This window comes from Coregonus clupeaformis, chromosome 16 (assembly GCF_020615455.1).
Source record: "Coregonus clupeaformis isolate EN_2021a chromosome 16, ASM2061545v1, whole genome shotgun sequence".
Taxonomy (NCBI): Eukaryota; Metazoa; Chordata; class Actinopteri; order Salmoniformes; family Salmonidae; genus Coregonus; species Coregonus clupeaformis.
The window spans coordinates 1,744,079-1,770,218 of NC_059207.1; the positions used below are offsets into that span (position 1 = coordinate 1,744,079).

At 43.0% G+C, this 26,140-nt stretch overlaps 2 protein-coding genes across 4 annotated transcripts in view; one reads left to right on the forward strand and one right to left on the reverse strand.

The window, feature by feature from the left end:
* The first annotated feature begins 419 nt into the window (after positions 1-419).
* On the forward strand, positions 420-13,898 carry LOC121535959 (adenylate cyclase type 10-like). Its single transcript, XM_045225546.1, is given in 33 exon segments — positions 420-661; positions 821-925; positions 1,048-1,086; positions 1,194-1,337; positions 1,579-1,679; positions 1,681-1,785; positions 1,914-2,004; positions 2,100-2,188; positions 2,405-2,596; positions 2,900-3,021; positions 3,483-3,559; positions 3,744-3,933; positions 4,094-4,149; positions 4,231-4,402; positions 4,705-4,897; positions 5,005-5,091; positions 5,209-5,489; positions 5,899-6,110; positions 6,275-6,406; positions 6,721-7,008; positions 7,172-7,480; positions 7,712-7,754; positions 7,854-8,067; positions 8,152-8,292; positions 8,403-8,569; positions 8,895-9,051; positions 10,598-10,802; positions 10,963-11,059; positions 11,137-11,252; positions 11,482-11,599; positions 11,826-12,021; positions 12,419-12,607; positions 13,179-13,898. Coding segments are annotated over 33 exon segments (5,004 nt in total). The 5' UTR covers positions 420-504; the 3' UTR covers positions 13,398-13,898.
* A 1,474-nt stretch (positions 13,899-15,372) lies between these two features.
* The window catches only part of LOC121535956 (sodium-driven chloride bicarbonate exchanger), a 35,992-nt gene continuing 25,224 nt past the window's right edge, over positions 15,373-26,140 (reverse strand). For 2 of the 3 annotated variants that reach the window (XM_041843191.2, XM_041843193.2), the window contains 13 exons: positions 25,699-25,873; positions 25,100-25,233; positions 24,029-24,274; positions 22,036-22,141; positions 20,314-20,475; positions 19,653-19,766; positions 19,400-19,561; positions 18,078-18,329; positions 17,673-17,915; positions 17,284-17,403; positions 17,081-17,148; positions 16,662-16,775; positions 15,373-15,767 (listed from right to left, as the gene is read on the reverse strand). In XM_041843191.2, coding sequence (XP_041699125.2) covers positions 15,707-15,767; positions 16,662-16,775; positions 17,081-17,148; positions 17,284-17,403; positions 17,673-17,915; positions 18,078-18,329; positions 19,400-19,561; positions 19,653-19,766; positions 20,314-20,475; positions 22,036-22,141; positions 24,029-24,274; positions 25,100-25,233; positions 25,699-25,873 — 1,957 coding nt within the window. In that variant the 3' untranslated portion in view covers positions 15,373-15,706. Of the gene's footprint in view, positions 15,768-16,323; positions 16,362-16,661; positions 16,776-17,080; positions 17,149-17,283; positions 17,404-17,672; positions 17,916-18,077; positions 18,330-19,399; positions 19,562-19,652; positions 19,767-20,313; positions 20,476-22,035; positions 22,142-24,028; positions 24,275-25,099; positions 25,234-25,698; positions 25,874-26,140 lie in introns of all 3 variants that reach the window. The other variant, XM_041843192.2, reaches the window with a different exon arrangement.

Here is a 26,140-nt window from a genome sequence, read left to right on the forward strand (position 1 = left end):
TATATTTGTAATGTTGAAAAAAAGAGAACATGTTAAAAACTCAGATATAATGTGATAAACTATCTGGTAACTTGTATGTGAATTTGGTTTTTATCCCATATGTATCAAAACCTGCTCTGCAAAAATAAACTATTTCATTGTGTTTGTTGTATCATATTTTTGACTAGCCATGCGTCCATACCAATGGAATTCCTAAATATTTCAGTTCATGGTGCTGAAAAGAAAACCTGTCAACATTAAACTGTTGTGCCAATGATAGTAGTTTGTGTACTAGACTAGAGTTGAGAAACTGTGGTTGTGCGTCTCAAAGAAACTGTCCATGGTTCAGAAACCGAAATGCATGGCATTCAAGTAACGTTTTTAGTTATAATGAAATACTAATAATAGCGTGAATTGGTGAACCAGAATGTGTAGTGAAAATCTGAATTCTAGAACGTTCACGGAAAAAACGACCGTTCAGATTCGCTCAACGGAAAAACATGGTGCCCCTAAACTACAGATAAAATGGGTTGGATAAAGGGAGAGGGTGAGACGGAGGACTCGTACAAAATAAGCAAAATAGCTGCTCACGTACCTGATCTTGTTGTCTACAGCACCCTCACCAACGATATCCCCTACGCAGAGAACTTTCATGGAGTCCTTCTCTTCGCGGATGTATCAGGCAAACTAATCTCGTTAGCTAGCTACAGTAGCTACGTTAGCTATCTCGCTAGCTAACATGAGCTAGAATTCCCTTTCGATCTAAATTTAGAAGCTAGCTAGCTAACGTTAGCTAACCCACTAGCTAGAAGTCAACTAATCCATTTTGTATATTTTTTAGGTTTCACTAATCTGACTGAGAAGTTCAGTTTGAGTAGCAAGAAAGGCTATGGAGCAGACGAGTTGACACGCACACTCAACAGCTACATTGGGGAAATAGTCAGTCGTAAGTTAGGTTTGGTTTCATTAAGTTAAAGCAATACAATATCAATCTAACGTTGTGTACGGTTAGTTAACTTAGTCCAAAAAATGTAGTTACCAAGCAATGCTTCGTTCCCTGTATTTCAGACATCCTTGATGCTGGGGGAGACATTCTGAATTATGCAGGTAACAATTGGCTTCCCTCTCAGCATTGAGACACAGATTCACCATGATCACAATTCCTAGCTACAGTACTTCTCTACTCATCATGGCCAAACAACATTTTATCACAGGCGATGCCATCTTGGCTCTATGGACGGTGGAGAGGATCCAGCTCAGTGAAGTAATCTCCCTGGTGGTCAAATGCAGCCTCAACATCCAGGACCAGTGTGGCGTCCGGGAGACAGAAGTGGGCTGTCAGCTAAAAGTTAAAATAGGTGCATTTCTGAGTCTCATACAGACAGAGAGACATGTTTGTGCCATAACACCAGGGCCCATATTCACAAAGAGTGCAGATCTAGGATCAGTTTAGCCTTTTAAATCATAATGAATAAGGGGGGACCTGATCCTAGATCAGTACTCTACGCTTTGTGAATTTGGGCCCTGATTATCCGGCTACACTTGACTTTATAGGCAACTAGAACCCCGAATATGATACCCCTCCTCTGCTGTCCCAAGGGATATCTGCTGGGAAGCTCTCCAAGGTGATCGTAGGAGACGAGATCAGTCAGTACTTTGTGGTGATTGGCCGGGCGGTGGACGAGGTACGGCTGGCAGAGGGGTTTGGCGGTGGCCAGCACAATCATCTTGTCACCTAACGCCTGGGAACTATGTGAAAGGGACAACATCGCCATTGACCCCATAGAGAATGAGAGAGCCGTGAAGGTGTGTGTGGGAGGACGGGGAAGGGGGTTGGTGGATGGATGTATTGATGGATACAGTTATGACGAATGCAGTTTCAATTAGGCAGGTGGTTGCTAGATGACTATGTGAATGAGGGTCATTCAATGCAGGTGCGATACATCAAACGAGAGCCCCGTTTTTCTGTTGAGAAGTACCAGGAATCAATAGGAACGCATGTAGAGCATGAAAACGTGACAAGAGGTACAGTAAAGAGAGTAGCTAGATGTCAGCCTATGATATTTCTGCTTGCATGGTTGTGTTGTAACATCCTAACCAGTCCTTTTTCTGGTCTACAGATTGTGTGAGGAAAGCATCTCGACTGATGCCAAACGCCGAGCTTGAGAGAACTTTTCGGAAGTACATAATGAAAACGGTTTTGCAGAAAGTAATAACCTAGCTACTACCGTCCTAATTCTTTACAATAGCAAAATCAGAATCACTATGTATTTGTGAATGTATGAATGTAGGCTCTGTTTTAATGTCCACACTACTACTTACCTAGAATTAAGAAATGTATTGAGCATACGTTCTAATAAGTATGCTAGTATGGGCCTTGGAACGTAGCCATGGTTTTCTACTCTGACCTCTACTCCCTCATTAGATAGATGACGACCAGCCTCTGGAGTATCTGTCTGAGATGCGTCCGGCCACCATAGTGTTTGTCAACATGCAGTTCAAGGGAGGAGAGAGTGACCAGGAGCAGTGTATGACCATCCACCAGGCCGCCATTGGCATCGGTCAGCAGATAGTCAAGCACCACGGGAGGGTCAACAAAGTGTTCATGTTCGACAAGGTCAGTTAGTGGTTCATTCAAGGTGGAATCCTGGGGGTTTATTCACTAGGAACCAAATGAAAGAAAACAGGCTGAAACGGGGAGGGACTAACCTGAAGTTGTCCAATAAGAAACACTATTTTGCTAAATGTTTTGGTACGGTGTGAACTAATGAATACACCTCAGCAGTTCTCTGTTCCCAGTGGCAACAGACAAACTACAAATACAACCAACCAGAAACATAAACAATAGGTGCACTCACCAAGACTCTCTTCTTCAGTCAAATCCCCTGTATGTTTTTAAATAACAAGGAGTTTGTTGCAGGGCTGTACTTTCCTCTGTCTGTTTGGGCTGCCTGGGGACAAGCGGGAGGATGAGAGTGCCCACGCCTTACAGGCTGCCTATGGAGTACATGACCTTTGCCAAAAAGAGATCCGCAGCCTCAAGTAAGGTCCATTTGATCCTAATATTCTAGGACCACATGCCTTTACTGTTTATCACACTACAGATGTAGGATCTTAATTTGATCACCCTGTTGCAGGATAATTTTCCTGCAATGCAGGACGTTTTTAAACTTATAGTGTATTTGAGTTTTAAAAAGGCTTCTTAAGTTTGTAATTTCCACTTTGAAATTTCAGACTTGATATTCCCTTACGCAAAATGTATCAAGTCCAACAACATTTCCATTAATTATAATCCACATAATAATTCACATTTCCTGTTGCTAAAGGACTATTTTCCTGCTCTAGCAAAATGACTCAAATTAAGATCCTACATCTGTATTAAACTTGAGTGCAATATGTTGCAGATTGCATTTCCTGAAAATGCTTTGCATATACAGTAGTTTTGTGTGTAGGTTGTTTGAATGCAGCGTATAGTTAACAAAAGGTCCAATGTTGTCAAACAGGACTGTCTCTGTTGGAGTAACCACAGGCCCAGTGTTCTGTGGTGTAGTAGGACATCCTGTGAGGCATGAATACACAGGTACAGTCCCCCTTGACATCCTCTTGAACTCTCAGGTGGAACTGTGCTTTGCCACTGCAACTGACTATTACAGCTACTTGTTGTAGCCTATTTTATATTATTTTAACTCGCATACTATTATGTTCAGATTTTGTACAAGTTTGACCTAGGAACTGAACTCTATCTCTGTGTCCTTTGCCGTTAGTGATTGGTCGGAAGGTGAACCTGGCGGCACGACTGATGATGCACTACCCCGGGATGGTGTCATGTGACAGCGAGACTTGCTACTACTCAAAACTGCCCGCGTTTTACTTCAACGAGCTGCCCAAGAAAGCCATGAAGGGAGTCAAGAACCCTGGAGCCCTATATCAGTTCATGGCCAACAAACATCAGATGTACGACCATCTGATATGACCAACATCATTATAGTCCATTAACTCATGACTCATACTCACTTTCATATTGAGCACCGTACTATTGTCATGTCAGATAATTAATTGTAATAAGAAATTATAAAGGTTCATACATGCTTCTAAAACAAAATCTAATCTCCAGAACTGTTGGTAAAGCACCTATGTCCGTTGAGAGAGAGGAGGGATATCCTCTTTTAGGTGAGTTTTCTCTAGTATTGATGATTATGAATGACATGCATTCATCGTGGAAGATCACATTTATTTGAATGATATCCCTAGGCCGAGAGAAAGAAATTGAAGTGTACTCCAGCGTGCTGAAGGGCTTCTTGGAGGCCAGGGCAGCCGGTCACAAGAACTACAACAATGTTTTGATCTACGAGGGACCTATCGGCTATGGCAAGAGCCGCCTGCTGGCTGAGGTGGTCTACAGAACAGCCAAGGATGGAGTCAGGTCAGTGCCAGCTGTTAGTTAGCCTGGTCCCAGATCAGCCTGGTTAGTTAGTCTGGTCCCAGATCAGGTCTTGATCAGGTCTTGGCAACCACGATGGTCATGCCAAATGCACAAACAGATCTGACACCAGGCTAGTTGATAGTTGACTCAATTATTTATTACATATCAATACAACAAATATGTGCTGTATCCCAAGCTGTGGTCGTTTAATTTAATCGAAAGTCAACCCCAGTAGTGACAAAGAAACATGGACGTCAACAATGGGCGATTGGAAAGCATTTCTTCTGTCTCCTATCTTTCAGAGTGATCTCGTTTGAGCTGGCCAAGACAGACATCAAGCAGTCCAACTACGCTCTCCAGACCCTACTGGCCATCGTCATGTCAGTTCAGAACTGTAAGAGCTACGCCGAGCGAGAGAGAGTCCTCCTCTCCAAGATCCTAGACTCAAAGATGAGGCAGAACCTCTGCCTTCTCAATGATATACTGTTAGTCAAGGTAGGTGGGATCTCTGAACGTTGCTTTTCTAAAAGTTATTATTCCGTTTCGTAGTAGCTAACGAGGGTAGATGGGTATTTCCTGTAAGATCTGTTCTATGCTTTTAGTTTCCTGTGTCGAAGGATGTGTCACTCATGGACAGTCAAACAAAGAACAAGAAGATGAGGAACTACTTTCTGGAGTTGTTTTGCAAGGTACTGTGGATGAAAATAACGTGGATGATGCAACAACATGACTTAGGTGGCAGTTGATTGTTTGATTACTTAGAATTCAATTGATTCATGATAACCGTGTGTGTGTGGTCTGTCCAGTTTGCCGAGGAGGAGCCGTGCGTGTACGTGCTGGACCAGGCTCACTTTGTGGATCAAGCCTCATGGGCCTTCCTGCTCGAAGCATGTAAAAGAGCCTCGGTTCTGTTGTGTATGGCCCTCCTCCCCCACACCAGTCAGAGCGGGTCCTTCCCAGAGCTTAGCCGCATCATCAAGGACCCCCGGACCCTCTACCTCAACCTGCCTGGGCTGGAGCCCCCCGTCATCGCCCAGCTAGCCTGCCAGATCCTGGGGGTGGTCCGCATCCCTAGCGAGGTGGAGCTGTACGTGTATACAAAGAGACACGCACAAACTAATACACACACACACACTGTGTGAATATACATACATTACACATATCGACTCTCAGAGGGTGTCTTGGGGAGCTGGGAGTTTCACACCTCACACACGTTCAGGTACATACAGTGAAACAGGACAAATATAAGCACCCCCATTTGACCTTTGACTCCTCAAAGGCAATGGCTTGGGAGTTGGGACTGTTTGAATACTTAAACTAAACTGAAGCATCAATATCCAGAGGAAGTAAAAAGTAATTTATTGAAATGTACACTTTTGAATTGGCTTGTCGACTGTATAGCAATTTTTTGAAGACTCATTCTAAGGCTGTCATTGTCTCAGTACATGAATATCTCACAGAAGAAGCCGGAGTTAAAAGTGTAATCTGTTTTATAGGTTCCTGGTGGAGAGAAGCCATGGAGTTCCATACTACTGCGAGGAGCTCTTGAAGAGTCTGTATCTGGGCAATCTGATCGTGATGGAGGAGGTGGAGGAGGAGGATGAGGCTAAAGACATAGACATCCTGTTCCCTGAGCCCACCCTGGTGGTACACTGCTCCAAACCCAGCCAGGTGTGGCAAGAGGAGGACGCCAGGGCCGGAGCGCTGGGTAGGAAGATGGATCTGTTGGCTGAAAATGTCTGAGTGGGCAGGTCTCCCGGCCTATTAACACCCTTGTCTGTGAAACAGACAGACGAATTGGCTGAGAATATGAGTGGCATGTCTCCCAGCCAATCAACACCCATGTTTGTGAAACACTGTGTATTGTTGCAGGGCCACCCAAGGCATCCATGTTGAAATCCCGCAAGATCACAGCCCTGGACCATTTTGTTGACCGCACTTTGGTCTGTTTTGTCGGAGAAGCTGCCAAATTCCACGAAGTTCCCATCCCTCTGACATTGAAAGGTATAGTACAGGGTTCCTGCATTCTGCCCCCAAACACAATACAACCTCATCTCAGGAGTCTTATTTGATAGAAATGACTCATAAATAAAACATAAAACTCATTAAGGATGTTTTCTGTTCAGGCATGGCTATAGGCCTACTACTACTAATAATAATAATATATGCTATTTAGCGGACACTTTTAATCAAAGCGACTTAGTCATGCATGCATACATTTTACATATGGGTGGTCCCGGGAATCAAACCCACTATCCTGGCGTTGTAAGCGCCATGCTCTACCAACTGAGCTACTAATAAAAGTGAATTCTATTCAGGCATGGCCCTGGCCCACCTAGACCACCTGCAGCCGGCGGACCAGATGGTGGTGAAGTGTGCTGCCATCATCGGCCACACCATCACCACGCAGATGCTCATCAACATCCTGCCAGAGTCAGAAAACCACGACAAGCTCAACCTGTCGCTCACCTCCCTGTTCAAGTCGGGCACGTTTGAGTGCGGCTCCAAGCCCAAGCAGTTCACCCAGCAGCTCACCAAGGAGTCGGAGTGCTGGGGCGCGCTCAACTGCTACTGTGTCCAGGACAGCCAAGAAGATATCCGTGAAGGTCGGTAGTGGAGCTGAGGCTAACACAGACAAGGAGAACTTTCACTCTCTCTACCTCTCTCTGTCTCCTCTCTGACTCTCTCTACCTTCTTCTCCCCAAATCTCTCTCCCACTCTCATTTATATTTCTATCTCCCATCCCTTCCTACTTCGCCCCCCTCTCAGAAGTGTCAGGCAAGGCCTCTGTGGACGGAGTGTGGCGCTGCAGGGTGATGCGTTTCTGCACGGCCCTGGTCAAGGAGACAGCCTACGAGCTGTGGCTGAAGGAGCAGAAGAGAGAGATCCACCAGAAATGTGCCAGCTACCTCCTCAAGCAGGCCCACCGCTGCAGGGACTGCGGCATCGCCGAGTTCATCTTCGGCCACAAGGCGGCCATAGGGAACAACCTCATCGAGATCCACCCGAGTTTGCTCAACATACAAGAGTCTGGGGAAGCCCTGTTCCTGGGCCAAAGCACACTGGGGCTCCCCAAGGGTGAGTGATGGGCCCACTGACTTCTCCGCTAGAGAAACGCACGCAACCTGAGAAACAGACACAAACACTCCCTGAGAGACAGACACAAACACTCATGCTCGCACACACAAACACTTCACACAAACGCTCATGCAGATTGACAATTGTGATGCTGTAACCAACTGATCTAAGTAACCATTGAGGGTTGATTTGACGGGTGCTGTTGGGGTTGTTCTCCTCTCCACCTCTCAGAGACTATACAACTGAACCAGGTCAGCCCTTTGCATCCCAACAGGTAAGATTTTATACTCTACCCCTGGTCCCAGATCAGCTGGCCAGTATTACAAGTGGGCTGATTCCATAACAAATGTATTTGTGTGTTTGCGTGCGTCAGTGAGGAGGACGAGTTCTTGTTGAAACTGGATTCTAGGGTGGATGAGTACAAGACCACAGTGGACAGAAGCAGGAAGTGTAGGTGTGCCCAGGTGATGGAGTGTGTTCTGTGCCCCATGGTGCGCCACTGCACGGGCGTGGGCGACGTGCCCAAAACCTTCTATTACTTGCTAGAGACCGCCGCAGCCTCGGCCTTCCTCTCCAACAACCTCAAGGTGTGTGTGTGTGTGTGTGTGTGTGTCCTTTACACTCTTTTCTGATCTGTTGGCTCTCATACAGAAATACTCTCTCTTTCACAGGCCCTGTCCTATTTAAACGAAGCTAAAATCATACTAGACAATCTGAAAGTGGGCAAGCCAGCCTTTGAGACTGCCGACCCGAAAGTCAAAGTGAAAATCAACAACTTTGAGAGAGCCTGTGTTTTCCGTCTCAGAGGGGAGGTAGGAGTTCACTGAAATGTTGTTTATAATCTAAAAGGATAATAATGATTTGCATTTATACAAAATAGTGCTTTTCTCAAACTAAAGTGTACTGTTTATTGTACATATAGGTGTTGTACAACACGGGCCAAATGGAGGAGGCTGAGAGCATGTTTGCCAGCGCCCTACGGCTCCTGAACAGACGTCTCCCTACGAACCGCGTGGCCGTGTCCCTGAAGTACGTCTGTGAGAAGATGAAGAGTCTGTGCTGCAGATCCAAGAACTTTGACAACCCTGGGTGTGTTCTATATTCAACAAGCACCTGTACAGATAAAGATTAAACAAATTAATATACATCTTTTATAGAGAGCAGGCATTCTAAAATCAGCTATTTTCAATGTATTGACGACAACATACCACAACCTACTATTGTCATCAAATTCAGCATTTATTTGCATTTACCTCACAGTATCTTTTAAATATAAAAAAAATAATACTTACAACAACAAAAAAATACTCTAGCACACTGGTGATGTAGATGCTCCATAAACAATTGAATGGATCTTACAATAGTGTGCTACCTTTTGTTTAGGTGTTGTTATTGTTATTGTCTTGGTCCAAAGAGAGAAGAAGCTGGCGTTCCTCCACGAGCAGGTCTGCTGTCTGTCGTACATGTGGCAGATCGGCTGCATGAGGAGAGCGCCCAAGGACATGCTCAACGCATCGCTGGCCATCACTATGGAGATGAACTCAGCCCAGAGGACTGCAGAGGAGAACAAGGTGGTTGTTTACTCTGCTTCTCTGGTTTCTCCAGGAAAACGAGGGCTCAAAAATGGGTTTGTTCAGTCAATGGAAATCTCGAACACTAGAGAGAGAGAGAGAGAGAGAGAGAGAGGTAGGGGGGAAAAAAAATACAGTAGGGATCATCAACTAGATTCAGCCGCGGGCAATTTTTTTTTCTTGAGCGGATGGCCAAAAGTCCAAACAGATACTGTATAATGTTTGACTAAAACATAATCATTTCAAACCTTGCTTACATTTGTATATGATCACGTTTCTCTCTATTATGCGTGGCAATACTTAGGAACATGTTTATTAAAATCACTTGGAGTTGATTTCCTGGTGTTTTTTAGTCTATTATGTCCAACAATATATATACCAGTCAAAAGTTTGGACACACCTACTCATTCCAGGGTTGATTTTTACTATTTTCTACATTGTAGAATAATAGGGAAGACATCAAAATTATGGAATAACACATATGGAATCATGTAGTAACCAAAAAAAGTGTTAAACTAATCAAAATATATTTTATATTTGAGATTCTTCAAATAGCCACCCTTTGCCTTGATGACAGCGTTGCACACTCTTGGCATTCTCTCAACCAGCTTCACCTGGAATGCTTTTCCAACAATCTTGAAGGAGTTCCCACATATGCTGAGCACTTGTTGGCTGCTTTTCCTTCAATCTGCTGTCTGACTCATCCCAAAACCATCTCATTTGGGTTGAGGTCGGGGGATTGTGGAGGCCAGGTCATCTGATGCAGCACTCCATCACTCTACTTCTTTGTAAAATAGCCCTTACATAGCCTGGAGGTGTGTTGGGTCATTGTCCTGTTGAAAAACAAATGATAGTCCCACTAAGCCCAAACCAGATTGGGTGGCGTATCGCTGCAGAATGCTGTGGTAGCCATGCTGGTTAAGTGTGCCTTGAATTCTAAATAAATCACAGACCGTGTCACCAGCAAAGCACCCCCACACCATAACACCTTTACGGTGGGAAATACACATGCGGAGATCATCCGTTCACCCACACCGCGTCTCACAAAGACACGGCTATCTTCTGTATACCCCCCTACCTTGTCACAACATAACTGATTGGCTCAAACGCATTAAGGAGGAAATAAATTCCACAAATTAACTTTTAAGAAGGCACACCTGTTAATTGAAATGCATTCCAGGTGACTACCTCATGAAGCTGGTTGAGAGAATACCAAGAGTGGCTATTTTAAAAATCTAAAATATATTTTGATTTGTTTAGCACTTTTTGTGTTACTACATCATTCCATATGTGTTATTTCATAGTTTTGATGTCTTCACTATTATTCTACAATGTAAAAAATAGTTAAAATAAAGAAAAACCCTTGAATGAGTAGGTGTGTCCAAACTTTTGACTGGTAGTGTGTATATATTATTTAAATTTTGCTCACAAAACTTGGGGGCCAAATAAAACCACCCGCGGGCAGCCAGTTGGGGAACCCTGGTATACAGTCACCCATACACTCTTTGACGTCCCTCTCACTCACAGACACATCTCCTCTGTCTAGATCATCTTCTCCTGCATCGACTACCTCCAGTACTGCCAGCTGAGTGGTCTGGACGACCAGTGTAAGAGCTATGAAAGGATGCTGTGTGGAAACTTTGTTGAGCTGTCTGACTGCATGGAGGGCCTGACCCTCACCAGCTACTTCATACGTACCCTCTCCATTGTCAAGCTCTGCTCTGGAGCCCTGCACGACTCCATCCAGTATGGTGAGGAGGGGAGTGTGTGTGTGTTGCATTGGTGAGGTAGTGTGTGTTCGGTTTTAAACAAGTGTGTAAGCAAGCGAGACAGACAGACAAACAGACAGATGGACAGAGAAAAAATTTATAGCTAAAAAGTTTCAGTAGTGAAAGAAGTTCTACTTCTCAGGTCTCCGAGCAGAGAAAATCAGCAAGCTGACGAACCGCCGGGGCCCGGACATGTTGGTGATCACTGTCCTTTACACACCCCTCCTCCTCACACAGAGGTGAAGGACTACTGCTTCTAGTTGGTTCTTTTACTGGGATCTGTGCTTTATCTACTGTTGAATAATATGATACCCAGGTATGAGGAGTGTGTCCAGCTGATGCAGAGTCTGGAGTACCAGGGAAACAGGACACGCATCATCACAGCTAAAGGCTGGTTCTATGTAGGCTGCTTTGACTTCCTGCTCTACTCAGGCAAGTTGGATATTCCATCACTGGGACATATCTTAGTTAATGAACTAAGGGGTAATAATTATAAATGCCATTTAGCTGACGCCTTTATCCAAAGCGGCTTAGTCATGCGCGCATACATTTTACATATGGTTGGTCCCGGGAATCGAACCGACATTGCAAGCTCCATGCTCTACCAGCTGAGCTACAGAGGACCACTACCATCGGTTGGGTCTCATGGTGTGTGTTCCAGGCTTTGCCTTCCGTCCGTTTGAGGAGTGCTACACCTTTGTGGAGGAGTCCCAGTCAGACCCTAACCTGGTGGCTGACAAGAGTCTGATGATGAACCTCTACTCTGCTCTGGCTCTGTGGTGAGTGGACTGATAGAAATGTTATGAATAGAGCGCACATCATTTTTTTTCTCTACATGCCAGAGAGGCATTTCTGTTCTACATAACATATTTCTATCTGAACGCTCTACAATGGTGTGCCTTTCAAAATGCAGCCCGAAGCTATACTCTAGTCCAACCTACTATCTTTGCAGTCTGTATGTTTCTATGTGTGTGTGTGTCTGTGTGTGTGTCCCGTTCGGCCTAGGTATGCCCGTCTGTGTGAGTGGGAGAAGGCATGTTTCTTCTACACCAAGGCCTGTGGAGTGACCCAACAGGCTCCCTCATCCATCCACTCCATCAACGGCGTGGTCATGTTCCTGGAGTGTCATGTGCTGCTGTTCAGAAAGGCCCTGGTGGAGCACAACCAACACATCAAAGCCATCTACCAGAGCACACAGAAGGTAGCCTAGCGACAGGTAGCCTAGCGGTTAAGAGCGATGGGCCAGAAACCGAAAGGTTGCTGGTTCAAATCCCTGAGTCGACTAGTTGAAAAATCTGTCGATGTACCCTTGAGCAAGGCACTTAATCCTAATTGCTCTGGATAAGAGCATCTGCTAAATGACTAAAATGTATGCATGCACATACTCAGACGCTCTTTCTTTCTCTCAAGCTCTCCCTTACGCACACACACACACTCACTCTCCCTCACTTACACACGTGCCTTCACATGCCCATGCCCACACACGCATGCTCGCACACACACAGTTGTGTATAATGTACATTTTAGAAAAGTCACACGGTCATATTATAAATGTTTTTCCTGAAACTGACCTAATAGCCATATTATTTCTTATGCAGCACTTCACAGAGTTCAACCGGAAGTACTCGACCAACAAGATGTACGCGCCCCGGGTGCTGCACCTCAGAGCTTACATGTACTTGCTGGCGGGACACGAGGCCCTGGCCACCGCCATCCTCAACAAGGCTGTAATGCTGTGTCAACAGCACGGCAACAAGCTGGAGGAGAGCTGGATCGCACAGAACCAGGTACAGTACTGGAGGAAAGGCCTGAGGGGACACACGGACACACATAATAATGGCTGGAACAGCGCCCAATAGCATCAAACACATGGAAACCAATGGGTTTGATGTATTGGATACCATTGCACTGATTCCACACCAGCCATTACCACGAGCCTGTCCTCCCCAATTAAGGTGCCACCAACTTCCTGTGGTGTGTATGCAGTCATCACACACACACAGAACAGAAAACGTAACCACATGCATTTAAAATAGACTGCAGTTACACATCGTATACCATGTAGTACAAATCAGTGGAGGCTGGTGAGGGGAGGACGGCTCATAATAATGCTCGGAATGGAGTTATTGGAATGGTGTCCAACATGGTTTTCATGTGTATGCCATTCCATCCACTCCATTCCAGCCATTATTATGAGCCGTCCTCCCCTCACCAGCCTCCACTGTAGTACATGTATTTTCTCCTTGATAACCTAAACAAGTAGAGCGTAGCGCTTAGCTAGGTGCTTAGTGAATGTATTATTTAATTAAGGACATTTCTAATAAATATGTTGTGAATATTCCCTGTCTTCCTCTTCAGATTTCGTGGTTCGGCGTGTTCAGGCAGAGCACCAGCGACTGGTTCGCTTCCACTTTGACCATGCCCAGCTGGGAGGAGGCTAAGGGGATGGACCCAGAGGAGCTGACCCACACCCGCTACACCCTGATGGGTGTGGGGAGCGAGATCTGGGCTGACAACTCCAGCCTGTACCTCGCCCCAAAGGCAGAGGACACCCAGCTCCTCAAAGGCCAAGGATAGGGACGAGGTTCCTTTATTGAGACTGTGGAGAGCAGATTTGGAGCAGATTTAAAGAATGTAAGGTCATTGCCGATTTGGATTTGAACTGTGATGTGTTAGGGGTTAATGAGTGTTTATCATTTAATCTCGATCAGAAGTGGATGGCCAAGATATGAACGTTCACCAAATGAAAGGATGTTTCAGTCACTTTATTGTTTCGTACATTTCTCTGTCTTTCTCTCGTAGAACAAATCACATTTATAATAGAACAACAAATATCTGAATTGATAATTTTCCACAGATGAGTCAATAAACTCTTAAACAGAAACTTGTCTTCAGCTATCAATACTAAATTTTAAGGCAGATTTCCACAAGTAAAGTGGCCAAAATTTGATATTGATATTGACCCATTATTATTTCTCTAATAACTAAAATCCATCAACAACACAGTACATGGGATAGACATTGACAACATAAAAGTCTTTTTTTTCTTTTTTGGTTACCCCAATTCAACGTTTTTAGTAACATATTAGTACGATTTTACACATGAATAAAATATACTATATATTGTACATCGTTAAGAGTCTTCACTTTATTACATTTTGCCCTTTCTCACAAAGGTATTATTATTGCATTTCTATCAATTAACCACACAATCCTGTAGAAAGACACTGCTAAGTTTGATTCACCTTTGTGCAGGTGTTTAAATACAGTTACTGGTAGTTCAGAATCAGAATACAACATCACTTTGTAGGTGTCAAACAAACTGGAATGCAGGAGAAGATATCACATGTCAATGAAACGTACCGACAGGGTGACTGGAACAGTATGCCGGTAAAACACATTTGTATGCCAATGGACATACATGTACATGTACATTGCCTTCAGAAAGTATTCACACCCCTTGACTTTCCACATTTTGTTGTGTTACAAAGTGGGATTAAAATGGATTTAATTGTAAAAAAAAAAAAAAAAACAATGTCAAAGAGCTACACAAAATACTCTAAATGTCAAATTGGAATAAAATTCTAACAGCTATAAAATGTAATATATCTTCATTAGATAAGTATTCAACTCCCTGAGTCAATACATTTTAGCTTTTCATTTTGAATTAATTTGTTAAAATTTCAAAAAATATAATTCCACTTTCACATTATGGGGTATTGTGTGTAGGCCAGTGACAAAAAATCTCTATTTAATTCATTTTCAATTCAGGCTGTAACAACAAAATGTGGAAAAAGTCAAGGGGTGTGAATACTTTCTGAAGGCACTGTATCTCTACACAGTCATCCAAAGACTCCAAAGACAATTTGAGCATTAAAACCATAGAGATCCTATAAATTACTATATATGGTTAAAACCGTATAGGAATCACATTCCCAATAGGTACAGAATGGCAGGGCTATGCTGCTACGCTAACTGGAATGTAATGTTCTCCAATTCCTGAAATATAACACTGGCCTCAACACTGTAATGGAGAAAGAATACTATCAACAAATCTTCTGGAAAATGGCAGTGAACATTTTACAAATTAGCTTTCAAGAAAGGAATTGTACATTTAACACTTTCAATATTATGTGTGCAGGTTTTAATTGGATACATATACAGTATACTGTTTTCGTATCCTTAAGTGCACAGACCCAATAGTGATGTCAAATTACAAAACAAAACACACATTGATTATTCCATGAACAAGATTTCCGTTGTATACTGTAATTGATTTTTCAAAAGGATTCCTATGTTGAAAAAATAGAAAAAAAACATACAAAATACAAACTATTCCGTTAAAAAGTAAAGTTGCTTTAAAATCCATTTGGTTGATACAGATGTAGGATCTTAATTTGATCACCCTGATGCAGAAATACTTTTAAAACTTGTAATGTATTTAAAGTTTTAAAATGCTTCTGAAGTTTGAAATTTCCACGTTAAAATTTCAGACTTGATTTTCCCTTATGAAAAATGTTTCAACCATTACAAAAATGTCCATTAATTATAATCCACACATTTCATGTTACTTCAGGATTATTTTCCTGCTGTAGCAAACTGGCTCAAATTAAGATCCTACATCTGTAATAAATTGGCCCACGGGTAGATAGACATAATACTATTAATTCATTGCTTCCTCTGTTGCTGGTATCACCATACATTGACATACATAGAAAATAATCACAGTTTATGTTTCTTGGTTCCTCAATAGGGTAACACTGTTTCTAAACGATTTACGCGAGTTGCACACACACACACAGTCTTACATGACGAGAACGCATGGTGCAGCACAGTTCAGAGGTGGTCGAGTGTGGCACGATAGTTGAGTTCTTTTCCGGTACGGATCACAAACTCGTCTCTCTGTCCAACTTTGAATCCTTCCTCTTATGTCTTCTCTCACCACCACTGGAAAACAAAAGGCTATGTGTCACAAATAGCATTAGAGGAGACACTACATGTACCACTGAATTGACCAGCTGGATGGCATTGTGTATTGGAGCCCTGCGTGGCAGAAGTATCACGCACTTCATTGATTTGGGGTAATATTACCCATCATGCATAACCACCCTAAACCTGCAGTTGTCCCCAACCACCACAGAGGCAAACCAAACCAGAGCATGCTGTGTGTGTGTGTGTGTCTGTCTACCATATGCATGCATTCATATTCCCCAAACCAGTGAGCGTGAAACATTCAAAACAAAGAGAGACGCCTTGGGACATTTGTTTAGAACTGAGTGCCAACTTTGAGTTGGTGTTTTTTTACTGTGGATCTTTATGGGTCAAGAGATAACTGGTTGCTCCAGGGTACTTTAGACTGAAGTCCCATACTCAAACTCCGGGCACACTTGCATGACAAAGACCATCATATTCATATTGTCACCTCTACATCATACAATGATACACTGCACATGGAGAGACAAGATATGTAACACCATGCCATTGAGGATTGGGAGTCACTTACCTTTGGGATATCAGCTTCTGAGAGGTTAGGAAGGGGAGCTTATGATGGTAATGGAATGAGAAAGGATAGGAGTTAAGATAGAAGTTAATGATCATCTAAATCTCTACAATGGAAAGGCAGGTCAAAATCCACATTTGATATCTACATTAATATCTACATTAAATATGTTTTACAGTATTCACACCATGAATAGAATAGAACACAGAAAAGTATTTGAGATTGGACAAGTAAATGGTCTGCGGCTAATATATAGGTCCAATAAATAAATGAAATGGCATTTTTGGTGAAAGGTATCTATTCATTAATTGATGAATTGATTGATTGGTGGACATTCCAACCTTTTGGAGCTTGGATCCTTCTTGGAGTTGTCACTGGGGCTGATACTATTCCACACGTTCCCGAAGGAGCCTTTGGACATCTCATCGGAAATGTTCACCGTAGCGGGATCGTTCCTACAAAACACAAAACCGAGAATGCTCTGTCAGTCACTGCATGTTCTCATAGGCAAGACATCCTCTGAAATGTGTTGATGATTAGGCCCTGATCTTGAATTAGCTGAAATCATGTTTTCTGTATGTTGCTGGCACAAAAAAATGAGGTTGTGCTGCGGTATTGGCAGAACAATTGACACAATGCATGTGCAACATGGCCCTCTATTGTTTCCTTGCAATAGCTTGTCACCAAAACCTGTACCGGGTTTTTTAAAACTAACTTTCTAGTGCCTACAGTCTCTGCATGGTTTGTTAGTTGGACTTACTTGTAATTTCCTTCCAGTGGCAACGTAACTACCCCCTCCTCCTCCTCCTCTATAATACTGGGCTCCTCCTGAAGAGAGAGAAATGAAGAAAGTGACTGTTAAATCACACTATTGCACCACAAGCCCAGATGATTGATAGAGTCATAATGTGCTAACATATCTGTATGGCTTCAATATGTTTAAGAGCACCAAGGACTGTTTACCTCTTCTCCTTCCTCCAGTTTCTTCTTCTTCCATTCAGGCATCAGGTCGTCCAGCCAGCTCAGCTCCTTCTTGGTGAACATGAAGTCCAGCAGCTTACGGATGAACACCAGAGCCAACACCTAGAGGAGAGAAGCAATTCTCCTTACATTCTCCTCCTGTCTACTAAGTGTGGTGACACATGCTGTACCTACAGTACATAAAGTTTAAGGTGAATACCGAATTAAATATAAAAGCAAAATAAATGTCTACATACTCAAAAGACATAACATCACTTTCTCAATCTCTCTCTCTCTCTCTGTCTCTCTCTCTCTCTCTCGAGCACGCGCACACACACACACACACACAGACCCCCCCACCCACACACAACCCCACCCTCCACACACGTTACCATCATGGGGAAGACGATGGCATAATTTGAGGTCTTGATGACCCAGAGCATGACCAGGCAGCTGAGCTGGATGATGGTGAAGAGGTGGACCTTCCTCAGCGGAACGTGTCTCAGGTAGATGAAGTCTGGCTGGTGCTTGGCCGGCATGCCAAACAGCTTGAGACGGTCAAAGAACTGGATACCTCTCAGTGAGGATGCTCCCATGTACAAGAACACTCCATACAGTACAGGCATGGGGATAAACTTGAAACAGACAGAGAGACAGCACTCAATTTAGTCTTCAACAGTTGTGTATGCGTGTGACTATGCTCATGAACGTGCGCATGATTGTGCTAAAGTGTGTGTGTGTTGTAATTGATCTCATGTATATCTGAGGTCTGGCCTTTGACCTCTGACCTCCCTCACCTTGAGGACAGAGGTCATGAAGACGGAGCAGCCCATGAGTAGGAAGATCATGAGGCCGGTGAAGCGCTGCTCTCTGATCCCCAGGAACTTGGGCTGTTCCCCGGGGGCTGAGCACTCTGACTCCAGCTTCAGGCTGTTGACGTGGGAGATGGAGAGGACGGTGGCTGCCACAAACCAGGGCAGGCCCATCACAGAACACACCCCCAGCATCACCCCCACCACAAACAGGTCCAGGTGGTAGCCACAGCCCTTCTGTTGATGGGAACCAGAGATATGGGGTTATAGCATCCATACTGCAGCGATACGGTAGTAGTATACTATAATACATGAACAATAAGGAGATATACTGTATAATGTTCAGATCTTTAATTATGGAGATATACTGTATACTGTTCAGATCTTTAGTTATGGAGATATACTGTATACTGTTCAGATCTTTAATTATGGAGATATACTGTATACTGTTCAGATCTTTAATTATGGAGATATACTGTATACTGTTCAGATCTTTAATTATGGAGATGTACTGTATACTGTTCAGATCTTTAGTTATGGAGATATACTGTATACTGTTCAGATCTTTAATTATGGAGATATACTGTAGACTGTTCAGATCTTTAGTTATGGAGATATACTGTATACTATTCAGATCTTTAATTATGGAGATATACTGTATACTGTTCAGATCTTTAGTTATGGAGATATACTGTATACTGTTCAGATCTTTAGTTATGGAGATATACTGTATACTGTTCAGATCTTTAATTATGGAGATATACTGTATACTGTTCAGATCTTTAGTTATGGAGATATACTGTATACTGTTCAGATCTTTAATTATGGAGATATACTGTAGACTGTTCAGATCTTTAGTTATGGAGATATACTGTATACTATTCAGATCTTTAGTTATGGAGATATACTGTATACTGTTCAGATCTTTAGTTATGGAGATATACTGTATACTGTTCAGATCTTTAGTTATGGAGATATACTGTAGACTGTTCAGATCTTTAGTTATGGAGATATACTGTATACTGTTCAGATCTTTAGTTATGGAGATATACTGTATACTGTTCAGATCTTTAGTTATGGAGAAATGAGGAACAGTATGCAAGGCGTTAGTTGAAATGGTAGCCATAGCCAAATGGGACAGAAATTAAACAGTCCCCCCAAAAATTGGGGTCAAAACCCAAAAATAGAATCAGCCTTTAGGGGTTTGACAGTTCATTATATCATAATAATGACCTGTTAAGTTTTGAATTTCACCATATAGCAGTAAAAGCTGACACAGTAGAATGACTTGAATTGGCAGCCATTACCTTCAGTTTGTGTTCCTTCCTGTTGATGATAACAGCAGTGATCTGTTGGTCCATGAAGATGAGGATGGTGCAGAGCAGGGCAGGGAGGACCGCGATTATAGTGGTCCACCACGGGTTGCGCCCTATTGGGTTCACTATCCAACCACGGTCGTCTCTGGTTGGCTGTGGGAGGGAGTGAACATGATCATGATCCGTGTGTGTGTGTGTGTGTGTGTGTGTGTGTGTGTGTGTGTGTGTGTGTGTGTGTGCTCACCTTGAACTTGTTGGGGACCTGCAGTTTGGGTGAGGGGATTCCCAGGGCGTAGTCCACTAGGACCATGGTGAGGATGGTGATGAAGACAGCAAAGTCACTGATCTGGGCCCTCACCTGAAGAACAAGAGAAATTCACAGTCAAACTAGGAACTGAGCTTATGGTGAATCTCCTATTTCTCAGTGTCATGTGAATAATAATAATAATAATGTGAATGCAAGTTAATTGTCTGTAACGTCTTCACTTGTCTGCTTGGCGGAACGGTGTATCACATCTATCTTGTTCAGGTTGTCGTTGTAAAAGATAATGTGTTCTCAATGACTTACCTGGTTAAATAAAGGCAAATAATAATAATAAAGCGCAAGTAAGTGTAGGATCTCTTAGACGCCACAAGGGGGCATCAGTACACTGGAAAATAAATTCTTACTCCTGCAGCACCCAACAGCACTCATCGACATATCATTGAAATATAATGGGTAGATTTCCATATTATTTCTCAAAATGATGTACCAGTAGGCGGTAGAGCACTGATACATCCACCAAAGTCTGAGAGATTATGGGGCAAGCATCAACAATCAATCAAATATCATTGAAATCCCTGCAGATGTGGCTACCGGTCCACATTCCTTGCACTCAGGAATTATGAGGTGTAGTTGGACGTGCCTTGGTGGGGAAATAGCGGCTGGTCTTGAACTCCTTGAGGAAAGCAGACATGAAGACAGTAGAGAAGAAGAGGACCACGGACCAGAAGAGAACGTCAGGGATGTAGGGGCCGTGGGGGCCACAGGCGCTGCCGTCAAACTCCCCCCGGAACACAAAGCACTCCTATACAGGAAGAGAGCGCGACTGTAACAGCTGACCAAAGCACTCCTACAACAGGAAGGTACGAGAGACCTGAGAAGAATCCTATATCGTTAACAGGATAGACTGGCCGTGTCTGAAATCTGTCTTGCCTACTACATACTAAAACTACATCCTGTGTACTAACAGTACTACATACTATTTAGAATGTACTGTTTAGTAAAAATGTATGCAATTAGCAACAAATATCAATATACCACTTATTTATACTGAGAAGGCGTCATCTAATGCAGAATCGCGCTTGTTCCCCACTATTCGTTCATTTTTTAAAGCACATCACCTATTCTGATTATCAGCTGTTGTCAAACACACATGGGTGTGAAAAAACGATTATCTTCCTCAATAGTGTGTGGTGAATTCTACGTGACGAAAAGCCGAACTGAGTATGACATGCTGGCATTTAAAGCATACAACTTTTTGAAATTTCACATACTACAAAACGTTATATTTTCGCATATCCAAAAAGCCTACTATTTAGAACGCAAGTATGGGTATTTGGACATGGCCACTGTAAGGTATGAGTTACCTACATAGGAAAGATAAGAAGACCCAGTCAAAGTTAGCCCCTGGTCCCAGATCTGTTTGCACTTTATAGACAACTCCTATACACACAAACAGATCTAAAACCAGGATAATTAGAAATATTATGTTAAGTACAATGTTTGTGCATACTGCACAGTGCTTATCTTCTGTAGTACTCTACCACTGACATTTCATATGGATGGCTCCACTATACATTTATTTCATGTCAATGACTCCATTTCCTCTATGCAAAGATTTGGACAGAATCAACGTGCATGAGTGCGTGCATGAGGGACTGGCTCATGCTGAATCATGTCCGTGTGAACCCAGTCATTCATGCACATAGGATTGAAGTCACATATTGTGTGTGTTTGTGTGTGTGTGCGTGTCATTCTTGACTGGCTTCATGCAGGTGCGCATATGTGTGTTGGAGTGAGATTGACACATTAAGCCTTCAGAGGTGTGACAGAGTCACAGTGAATACTAAAAGAATGCTCTACTGTTCTGACTGTTTCTCTATGGTGACTGTGCGTGGTTAAATCCTGTTGAAATCCTGCCTACATATCTTTAATCCTGTCACACTGTTCTGTTCTGTTCCCTCTGGGGAAACACATTGTACTATCAAGAGACAATGTCTATCCCTATAGCATCACACCCCTCTCCAGGGGATGGCTATTTCACCATGAAAAATACACTATATTTAAACAATATAATATTTGTAGCAATTTGCTGATGAGTGATGTTTTAGAAGTAATTGAGTAAGGAGTGTTAGTTACATCATGTCTCAATATTACATCAGGGGGTGGTTATTGGTCAATAGTCCCCCGTGGTGCCTGACCCTGCACTGCACTATAATACTACTGACCTCTAGAAGTTAATGTGATGATTACACAGTGCAGCTGGGGGTCTACTACAGAAGGAGGTAGTCAGTGACCTTACAGAGCAAGGCTTCATCGCCCTGAACCCAAGATCAGGGCTTTTAGGCTTCAAACCCCTCTTTACCTTGACCTCCAGGCTGGTCCAGTTGACCTCTGATGCAGTGATGTTCCTGTCCTCCCAGTACCTCAGAGTGGAGTTGCTGGGATCCTTTGGCTCCACACACGCACACCTGTCAGAGCACAACACACACATACATGAGTGCACACACACGTGCACACACACACACACGTAAACACACACATATAAACAGTCACACACAAGCCCGCAGACACACACATGTAGAAGTACGCATGTATGCGTACACACACACGTGCACGAGTAAACACACACACACACACATTTGTCATCTTCCAGCCTTAGTCTGCACATGTCAACACATCTGTGTCCTCTACTATAAGAGTTATTCCACCTCAAAAAGCACAAGAAAGAGGATTTTGAAACCCACCATCTCAGATTGTTCTGAAATCGCTTCTGTAGTTAGAAACGGATAAGGTTAGCATTCCTACAATAGAATTTTTCTGAAATATTATTTGATCTCTGAGAAATTAAGGGATTGCACCCAAATTGGCCATTTTAATTTATAGGATTCATATGAGCAAAAGCAATTGGTTTTCTACTTAAAGTTGCAAAGAAAATATTGTGATCCATTTAAGAGACCAGCAAAATTGATAAAAGGGTGTGGTGGCAGTAGCAGGAACAGCAGCATCTAGTGGGCAAAACTTGGTACTTTCACACTAATTTTATGGTATAGAATGAAAGTGACTTCAATGGCTAATAATTTCTCTGAACAGGGGAACAAAACATCACCATATTCATAGGGAATACATTACAAAGGATGAAGATGCAATACTCCAAGCAGCAGCTCCATACTACGTTTCAGACATAGAGAACTGATACTGTATACTGGTTGTTGGGCTGAGATTGGCGTGGGGTGTGGGGGGTCCGTGGGTGGCTTTTGATCATTTTATTGGATACCTCATGTCTTACTCATTGTTAGGAAGAATTATGGTCCAAATCGAATGTTAGGTACTATATTTATTGAAGATCCTATAAATTAAAACGGCCAATTTGGGTGGAATAATTAGCTTAATTTCTCAGAGATCAAATTATTAATTAAGTTTCAGGAATGCTAATCTTGTCTGTTTCTAACTACAGAAACGATTTGAGAATAATCTCAGATGGTGGGTGACATGGCTTGCTGAAATGACATGGAATGACACATGCGGATTAATCTCTATGACCTCACCAATGTGAACATTAACATTTACTTGACCGTACATTACATTGACTTAGAACGATTACATCATGTATTAATGTATGTCCCTGGATTTACACATGGGATTATTCAGCATACTACAATAATCTTGTAGCATTACCGAAAAACTGGATAAACTGCCCATATTGCCCATCTGTGCTTTGATGATGTAGCTAGCTAACACCAATGTGTACAGGACTCTGGTAAACAGTATGTGTTAAAAAATAAATAAAAAATGGACTGTTGTCCACCTGCAGTATTGTAGGTCGAGTAGTACTTACACTTATGAATGCTACTTAAACAAAGAAGTACAATTTATTCCTACTACTACTAGTTCCACTTAAGAGTAGCGGTAGTTAGTGGGGTACTGGTTCCATTAATGAGTACACTCTTAGAAAAAAGGGTTCCAAAAGGGTTCTTCGGGTGTCCCCATAGGAGAACCCTTTTTGGTTCCAGGTAGAACCCTTTTGGGTTCCATGTAGAACCCTCTTTGGAAAGGGTTCTACATGGAACCCAAAATAGTTCTCCCTGGAACCAACAGGGTTCTACCTCCAACAAAAAAGGGTTCTTCAAAGGGTTCTCCTATGGGGTTCTAGATAGCACCTTTTTTCCAAGAGTGTGCTACAGGTTAAGAGTACTAGTTTCACTTATTGGCAGTTAAAGGAGTACTACTTCCCCCTATGAGTACTACAGTTAAGTTTACTAGTTGCACTTACAAGTACTGGTACTAGTTCCACTTATGACTATTTAATCCACTTATGACTATCAGTTCCACTAACGAGTACTATTTCCATTACTTACGAGTACTGGGTGAGTTTCTGCAGGTTGTTGTTCATGTTGATGGGGTAGTGTTCTCCCAGGTGGATGAGTTTCTCCAGGGCTTCGTAGATGAAGATGATGCAGATGAGCGAGGCGAAGGCCTCCTCTGTGAAGCGGGTGATGTAACAGACCAGGGAGCTAGCATCTGTAGCCACTAGGAGCAGGCAGAGGAACGCCGTCCACAGGCCGATACAGGCCCTCAGGGAGAGGTAGGACAGGTCATAGTCCCTGTGGACAAACACACACACATGTAACTGGTGGGATGCGAACCCCCATCTCCCACTCGGAAGACCAACGTCTTAACCATTAGACCAAAAGGACATTTCTTCTTGGGCAGAGGTTATCACCGATTTTCACACGAGCATACACACACACACGGACACACACACACACACACACATACACACATGCATGCGCACACACACACACACACACACAAACACATACACACGTGACTGCAATCCAAAGTCCATGCATGCATGAATGAATGACTGGGTTCGCACAGACATGATTCAGCATGAGCCAGTCACTCATGCACGCACTCATGCACTTTGATTCTGTCCAAATCTGTGCATAGAGGAAATGGAGTCATTGACATGAAATATATTTATAGTGGAGCCATCCATATGAAGTGTCAGTGGTAGAGTACTACAGAATATAAGCACTGTGCAGTATGCACAAACATTGTACCTAACATTGTCTGCCAATATATTTCCAATTAACCTGGTTCCAGATCTGTTCACGTATATAGCCATAGTCATAGTCCATGTGGACAAACACACACACGTGTAACACTCGGAAGACCAACGTCTTAACCATTAGACCAAAAGGACACTTCTGCTTGGGGCAAGGTTGTCACCAATTTTCGCACGAGAGACACACATGGACACACACACACACACACACACAAACAAACACACACAGCCTTAGAAAAACCCATACATCTATACTTAAAGTCTTCCTACATGCCAGGAACAATGTACTGCAGCCATGTCACAGTGATGAGAGTAGCTAAGACAATGTGACAATGTATCTGAAATGGGGCAAACTCACTTGCAGAATTTGAAGAGAATCTTCTCAAACACTAGAACAGGCCCTGTGCTGCCTAGGATGGTGAGAGGCTGCCCAGCGAACAAGGAGTAGGCTATCCCCGTCATGGAGGCTCCAAACAGGGACTCAATTGCACTCTGGCCAAAGAGGAAGAGATAGTAATGGGTTAATGGATCACAGGTTACATAGCACTTTTCATAATAACTGTGCAGTCTTTATTTGTTGAAGTTGGATATCTACTGGGGATACAGCAACTAAAACATATCCATCTGTTTAGAGTTCAGCTTCAGCTTCATCTACATTAAACATACTCATAAACATATCCTCTTGTTATTGCTTATCTAAAGTATTTCTGCTAATAGTATGAAAATATATGCACTCACTAACTGTAAGTCGCTCTGGGTAAGAGCGTCTGCTAAATTACTAAAATGACTAAAATGTAAAATGTAAAATAAGGATACCATCATCCTTACCTAATGTGTGAATGTAAAGTGCTTTATTGTTGTGCATAACTACATCAGAAATCCAACAAACAAATACAGGAAGTAGGCCTTCAGAAAGTCAGACTGTTCTTCTGCCATTTGTAATAACATTTGTCTTACTATGCGTCCCTCTGTGGCTTCCCCCAGTAGTCCTCCGAAGGTGATGACAGGAGACATGCAGGCACAGTAGAGGAAGAGGAAAGAGGCCAGACACTGCAGGCTCACAGCGTCCGTGTAGTCAGACAGGTAGTGGGGCGCCTTGCGCTTGATGTCCATGAAGAACCCTCCAAAGAACCTAGAAATGACACACACATTAGTGCATGTACACATGCATACACACACACACACACACCACCTTAGTGAACCAGCATCAAATACCATATGAAGGAAAAGGAGTCAAATGTGTTCCCTTTCATTTTGCAGTTGCAATGAAACATTTTAAATGTTTATTTTTTAAACACATTCCCACAGGCCACACACTAGGAGGAGGGATGGAGAGAGGAAATATACAGGCACATGGCGACCTAGCCGGAGGCGGTTGCCGGGGTTACGGTGGGCGTGA